The sequence below is a fragment of the Pipra filicauda genome, unplaced genomic scaffold (assembly GCF_003945595.2).
Source record: "Pipra filicauda isolate LSUMZ 115617 unplaced genomic scaffold, ASM394559v2 scaffold31_size4109673_pilon, whole genome shotgun sequence".
Classification (NCBI taxonomy): domain Eukaryota; kingdom Metazoa; phylum Chordata; class Aves; order Passeriformes; family Pipridae; genus Pipra; species Pipra filicauda.
Genome location: NW_024104443.1, coordinates 1,534,147 through 1,541,261, shown reverse-complemented (window position 1 = coordinate 1,541,261; position 7,115 = coordinate 1,534,147). Strand labels below are relative to the sequence as shown.

Genomic DNA, 7,115 nt, shown 5'->3' with positions numbered 1-7,115 from the left:
GACTTTACATTAGAGAAAATGAGGAATTATTTCACAGTTCTTATGGCTCATAAAATGTGTAATTTTAGTATATGTCTGTCCCTCAAGTGAGGACAGCAACAAGCACTTGGGAGTAAAAAAAAGCTAAGCAGTTTTTGCCATTTATTCCTGCAACTAGGCAGAGGATGCATAAACAACAAACTATGACATTTAGATGCAAGGCCAGTATGTCCTTGGACATTTTTGTTTAACAAACTTAATATTGATGCTTTTTAAGTTCACAAGTTCACATGTTTTCTGTTTGTGCTCTGGGTATTACCAGAAGTGTTTCAGGTTTTTTGTTGTTGTTGTTGTTGTTTTTTAAACAGCCAAGAACTTTTCTTTATGCTTTTAGTGTTATGGAGATGCTATAAGATTTATTACAGGATAACTGTCATATATATATGAGAAAACTGAGAACTTTGATACTGAAAAATTACTAAATATGAGATTTGCTTAAAATACCTTTTATAAACTACAAACAAAATAATATTAAGAAAATTGTTTCATTAGTTTGCATCCAACCTATTTCTAACCCATTTTTAACCCACAAATTTTTACTTTTTGTTTCAACTCACAATTAATTGTGCTCTAGCCTAGTTTAACAGGAAGGATCTTGCTTTATGGCTCAAAGTCACAAATGTAATCAATGGGATGTACACTGTTGTTGCAGATATGAGTCTTTAAAGTGCTAAGCACCACAGGCATGATCCTAATTTGTAATCATATGTTTAAACAGAGAAAAGAATGAGACGATCTATTTGACTGGTGGGATTGGATTTTGAGTATGCTGCAGACTTCACATCTCAGCCCTCAGACTGTGCGCATTATGTTCTGAAAACTAGAGGAAAAGTAGTCTTTTGGTAAGATGCTGGCATTCCAGTGTGCTTTTTGCTATGGTGCAGTTACCCAGGAAGAGAACAATGTGGTAATTCTGCTTGTGGCTTTACCCTGTCTTGTCAAGGAAGGCATGTTCTTTATTTATTTGGCCTTAAAACTTTCCACTATAAAGATCTCAAATAAATAAACATAGACTGTATAGTACTGAAACACAAAATAAAGACAGTAACAAAGAAGGCAACCTTGCTTTGCGTTTATTTACTAATGCTTACAAAAGTTATGAATGTATACCAATGCTAATGATTAGCTGCTGCTACAGCATCTTTTGAGATGAATCAGAAGACATAGCATGAAATTTAAAATGCAAAACATAACTGGGGAAAAACTGAGCCACCTTCTCACATCCTTGTCTCCTCCAGTGGTCTGTTCATGAAATCTTGGATTGCCTGGTGTAGGGGTAACCATTTATTAATTGAAGCTTTCAAGGCTGTAATCCACCTAGAAGAAATGAAAGACCAACAATTGTCCCTGATCAAGTCTTATGCATGCATTTCTATGTTCTTTGAAACAAACTTTTAATAAATGGTGTTTGTACAGCTGTGTTACAATGTGCTAATAGTCAGGGCATTGGAGAGATACAGAAGATGGAGGAGTTGGCTATTAGCAACAACATATCAACACCAATTTTCCAACATACTGAAAAGCTCTGTCATTGTTCATTAAATTAAAACCCAAGTAATGTAATTAGTAGGCTTTAGGCAAGAACTCCTGCTGACAGATGTGGAATTTGACTGGATTATGATGAGGGAATTTACCTTCAGAGTGTGATTTCATTGGCCAATTTTCTTAAATTAATTAAATTCTAATGGTCATTGATGGAAGTAAATAATTCTTGGGAATGAGGAGCACACAAATTCCATTCTCTCTAATGAGAGGTTGTCATAGCTTTTATGTTTAGTATAATCCCCAAACATAACTGTGAAAGGCACCTTATCCAGGTTTTTTCCGAACCTCTGCCAGCCAGCCTTGCTGTGGTTCCAGCATGGACAAGAACAGAGCTGGTGACTCACATGTGCAAGTAAATGCTGTACAGCAGTTTGACTAAAGCTACTGCTAAAGGGAAATCTGGGGGAATAAGGGAAAACAGACTGAAATGTTGTCATTAGATCTTCCCAGGAACCACAGAGCTCCTTCTTTCCTGAAGCTTGGCAAATAAAATTGGATAAAAACCAGTTTGGTTTACCTTTTGTTTTCATTTACATTCTCTGCACATAAGTAAAAGGTTTTAAATTCTTCAGATGGAGGTTTGAGTTCAATTACAGATCTCTTGGAGCCCAGAGACTGTTCACTCACAATATACCCTTGTAGGTAAAGGCCACCTGGATAGAATAAAATAGCATGCATGATGTATATTACAGATACCATTTACAGAATTACTACCAATTACAAGCATACCAACAAATCTGGAGAACTGGATTTTCAGATGCCTTCTGTTGGGTGTATGGACAGACTTTTACAGAATTTACATTTAAAAATGTGAAAATTGAGTTTGTTTTTTTCTTCTGAAAATTGATTTCAAAGTAGTGTAAAACAGTCTTCCTGTCTAGCAAATGATTAGCAACAGAGTTTTATTTAGCAAAATATTTTTCCTAGTTTTTGACTTCTATCCATAAGGCTGCCTCAAGCCCTGTAAAGTTCTTTGGAAGGGTGGATCTTGTTGCTGATACTTTCTTTTTCTTTCCTTTAAAAATTAAAGGGATATGGATTTCCACATGAAAAAAATATGCTAGGTCAGCATTGGTTCATCTTGCTGCCATTAGTAACTGATACATCATTGTGAAGCCACAACTAGCCAGCTGTGAAGGAGAGGCATTAGACAGAATTTTGCCTTCCGGACATTTTAATTTTACCTGTTTTTTTTTTATTTTTTCCCCCCAGATCTTATCTCAGTGCAACAAGGTGTCATCATGGCTGGGCTTCGCAAACGAAGATTTGGGAAGGCTCTATCCACATTTGTTACAGGCACGCTGGTGGCTTATGAGGCCAATATGTGACAGACATATCCGATTGCAAAAGGCACAGCCGAAAGACTCCTTAGGTGATATATTCTGCAAGACACGGTTCTTTCTGCGTTGCCTTTTTTCCTCGAGGGTGATCCTGCGTGTGTTCTCGAAGGAGACAGCAGCGTTATAGATGGTGTGTCTCCAGGCCTCCCGATTGGAGGCCAGAGTAGACCAGTTATGGTGATCAGTATGGCCAAGGCTGAGATGTTGTTTCAGGGAGTCCTTGTATCTTTTCTTTGGGGCTCCTCTCATGCAGCAGCCAGTGGCAAGTTCACCATAGAGCAGGATCTTAGGGAGGCGGTGGTCCTTCATCGCAACAAGGTGTATGTCCACTTTATATATACATGGCAAATAGTCAAAAAGACCTGCAGAACTGATTAATGGCAGCTGAATGTTCCTGTTACTGTCTTCAGGGTCTATATTTTTTTGGCATCTCACATGTAGTCACGACAGCATCAAATTAATGCTCTAGCATTGAGAATGATATGAGAGAATAAGAATCTATACTGAAATTGGAAAAAAATGTAATAACAAGAGAGAAAACACTACCATGTACAAGAATTTGTATGTAGTAGGATATTTAAGCACCAAAACAAAATATTTGGCAGTAGGAGCATAGGCTTCAGTGTCATAAATGCATAATACTTAATTTTTGCCTTTCTGCTAATTTGGTGCTTTTCTCTGGGCAAGTCTTCAGTTTCATGTGGAGAGGAAATCCCTGGTCACTTCATAAGTATGGCCTTTGGCAGATGAAAAAAAGTGCTATGCAAGTGGTATAAGTGGAGCACTTCTTGCCTGATCATGTGGCAAACAGCATAAATGCTAAGAAAAGTTTTTCCCCTTTGATCTGAAAACTGACTGCCAAGCAAAAATACAATAGTATTTCTGACTGCAGGCTTCCTTAGCACAGGGAGGAAGCATTTACAGGTCCTGAGCCATCGCTGGGGCAACTTTTTTTTTTTTAAATACTGACTTTCGCAGAGCTGCTCTTGTAGGCTTTTAGTGTCTGAAGTGAGCTCTGCTTGCAATTGACCCTAGTAGCCTCATGCTGCTGCCATGCAAAATTTGACAGCTTTCAGGAGACTGCCATGAGTCAAACTGCCTCCAGCCACCATAAAGTGCTTTGGAAGAGTGGATCTTGTTTCTGATACTTCTCCTGAGGTAATATGCACATATTCTGACTAGCTCCATTTCAGAAACAAAAATTCAGACTGTGGGAGAAAAAGAAGACTGAGGTGGGGAATGAGAGAGACTGAAATGAAATGAAAAAGAGACTGAGTCTTCACTCACCTACATGGAAAACCATCAATTTACTGATAAGAAACTCTCATTAATGGTAAAGGTTCTATTGGATGGAAACTGCAGTGAAACATTTTTGCCTCAATGATCAATGAAAATTTAGCAGCCATCCCTACCTTGGGCAGGTGTAGACCGGAGAGTGGCATAAAAGTACAAACAGCCATCCTTCAGAATGCAGTAGTGCTGAATCCAGACATCTTTGCTCCTGTCCAGCTGGTGGAGAAGACCCAGGCACTCGGGATTTTTGATAGCCAAGGGTGGGAGTGTAGTGTTATGTAGTGTGACATCTACCCACACATGGTTCTGCAAAGAAAGCACGTAATGAAAAGTTCTAGTAAAAACTTAAGGAGGAACTGCTAGCATGAAAGGACACAAGCTCTAGTCCTTTGCTAGGAAATTAGCTTTTGTTGTGAAAATAGTTTGAAAAGTTGTGCTGGTTTTGGCTGGAATAGGGTTAATGTTCTTCACGGTAGTACAGGGCTGTGTTTTGGTTTTGTGCTGAAAACAGTGTTGATAGCACAGGATGTTTTCTTTATTGCTGAGCAGGGCTTACACAGAGCCAAGGCCTTTTCTGCCCCTCACCCCACCAGTGGCAGACTGGAGGTGCAGAAGGAGTTGGGAGGGGACACAGCCAAGACAGGTGACCAAAGGGATATCCCAGACCATAGGGTGTCATGCTCAGCATACAAAGCTCAGGGAAGACGAAAGATGGGGGAAAATTGGAGTGATGTGTTTGTCTTCCCAAGTCACCATTACATGTGAGGGAGCCCTGCTCTCCTGGAGATGGGTGAACATCTGCCTGCCCACGACATATAGTGAATGAATCCCTTGTTTTGTGTTACATATTAAAATATTTTTATCTCAATCCACAAGTTGTCTTGCTGAGCTGCCTTCTGGGGTTAAGCCACAACAGAAGTCAGTGCTGAAAATGAAATTAGAAAATCCTATACAGGATGGCAAACACTGTCCAACTTCTACTTTCTTCTTACAATGATAACTTCTATTTTCTACATCTGTTTTATTTTCAGTACTACCTGTGTTGCTGGTACAAGCAGGATTATTTCAAAGTTTTATGAAGAAGGTTTTTTTTTTTAAAATTGTGTTGTTGATTGTTGGACTTCAGTAGTCTTTACTGTGTGTAATCTGGCAAGACAAGATTCACCATCTTCCCTCTGGGTTCCAGAGAAAATGTGTGGGGTATGAGGCCAGAATACAGCACTCAGGCTTGGATGGAAGCACTACCACGCACAAAATGTTTACAGATACCTTCCCATCCCTTTATGGAAAGGAGAACCTTTTCCATTACCAAAATTACTTGTCATTTACAAGTGAAGAAAAAGCTCAACGCATGAAACACTGCCAATGTATACGCTATTTGTATGATAAAATAATAAAAAAAAAATCAGGAAAAAATAATCTCTTGTGTTATTAGATCAAGTTGTTTAATGTGAGATGAAAGCATTTCTTCTTCTCCTGTAAATCAGGGAGGTGTTAGAATCTCAGCCTCTCCTAGTGTGTTTTGCCATCTGGAATACATATTTAGAATTCTACATATACCAGTGTCATTGTCATTTGAAATCCATGGGGACAATGTGTGCAATACCAATATCTTCCTGTTTGTTTCCACAGGGACTTTCTTTTGCTTTTATTTATGATATTTTTTCAGTATCCTTGACAAGGCAAAGACTGAAAAAAGACCTAGCACAATATAGCTGACTGTATTCTTTGTTACAAATGGGAAACCTGCTGAGACTTACTGCAGCAAAGTGCATAAGAGGATTTCAGTAACACTAGTTATTAAAGCAGTTATTCATTAAGAGGACATAGTGTCAATATAATGGTCTACTAAATCACTGTGTTGTAAACTCTACTGTAAAACACTAGCTGTTGCAAAAAGTCAGTAAAAAAGTATAGCAAATGAAAAAGAAGGAAAATATAAGATTTTTCTATTCAACTTAATGGAAAGTCTAGTTAGAAGGAAGGTTAGGAAATGAAAGTGACATATTAAATCAAACATTTATTTCAAAAAAGGATATTGTTCACTCAAAGACAAAACCCAAAAAAAGATAGTGCAGTCAGAAATGTTTCATGGTTGGGCTTCGCGAACGAAGATTTGGGAAGGGCTCTACCCACGTTTGCTACAAGTGCGCTGGTGGCTAAAAAGGCCAATACGAGATAAACAAGTCCAGTTGCAAAAGGCACAGCAGAAGGACTCCTTAGGTGGTATATTCTGCAAGACACGATTCTTTCTGTGTTGTTTTTTCTCCTCAAGGGTGATCCTGCGTGCTTTCTCAAAAGCATCAGCAGAGTTATAGATGGCGTGTCTCCAGGCCTCCCGATTGGAGGCCAGAGTAGACCAGTTATGGTGATCAATATGGCCAAGGCTGAGATGTTGTTTCAGGGAGTCCTTGTATCTTCTCTTTGGAGCTCCTCTCTTAACGGCAGCCGGTGGCAAGTTCACCATAAAGCAGGATCTTAGGGAGGCGGTGGTCCTTCATCCTTGAGATGTGCCCTGCCCAGCACAGCTGTGTTCTCAGCAACATGGCCTCTATACTTGTGACTGCTGCCTGTTCTAGAATAGATGTATTGGTCACATAATCTGACCAGTGGATGTTTAGGATTGTACGGAGGCAGTGTTGATGGAAACGTTCTAGGAGATGCAGGTGGTGGTGGTAGATGACCCATGATTCAGATCTGTATAAGAGAGTAGACAGCACTATGGCTCTGTAAACACTGATCTTGGTACTTTTCTTCAGGTGTTTATTTTGCCAAATTCTTTTATGAAGCTTTCCGAAAGCACTATATGCCTTTGTTAACCTGTTGTCTATCTCTCCGTCTATCTTACCATCCGAGGAGATGAGGCTACCTAGGTAATTAAACTGCTCGACTGATTTG

General features: G+C 39.2%; 1 protein-coding gene across 1 annotated transcript in view; it reads right to left on the bottom strand.

Moving 5' to 3' along the window:
• Positions 1-1,095: 1,095 nt before the first annotated feature.
• LOC113993598 overlaps positions 1,096-7,115 on the bottom strand; it is a 32,852-nt gene continuing 26,832 nt past the window's right edge. The window contains exons 10-12 of the mRNA XM_039383677.1: positions 4,337-4,523; positions 2,102-2,237; positions 1,096-1,356 (exon numbers count right to left, since the gene is read on the bottom strand). Of these exons, the coding sequence (XP_039239611.1) occupies positions 1,257-1,356; positions 2,102-2,237; positions 4,337-4,523 (423 nt within the window). The 3' untranslated portion in view covers positions 1,096-1,256. The remainder of the gene's footprint in view (positions 1,357-2,101; positions 2,238-4,336; positions 4,524-7,115) is intronic.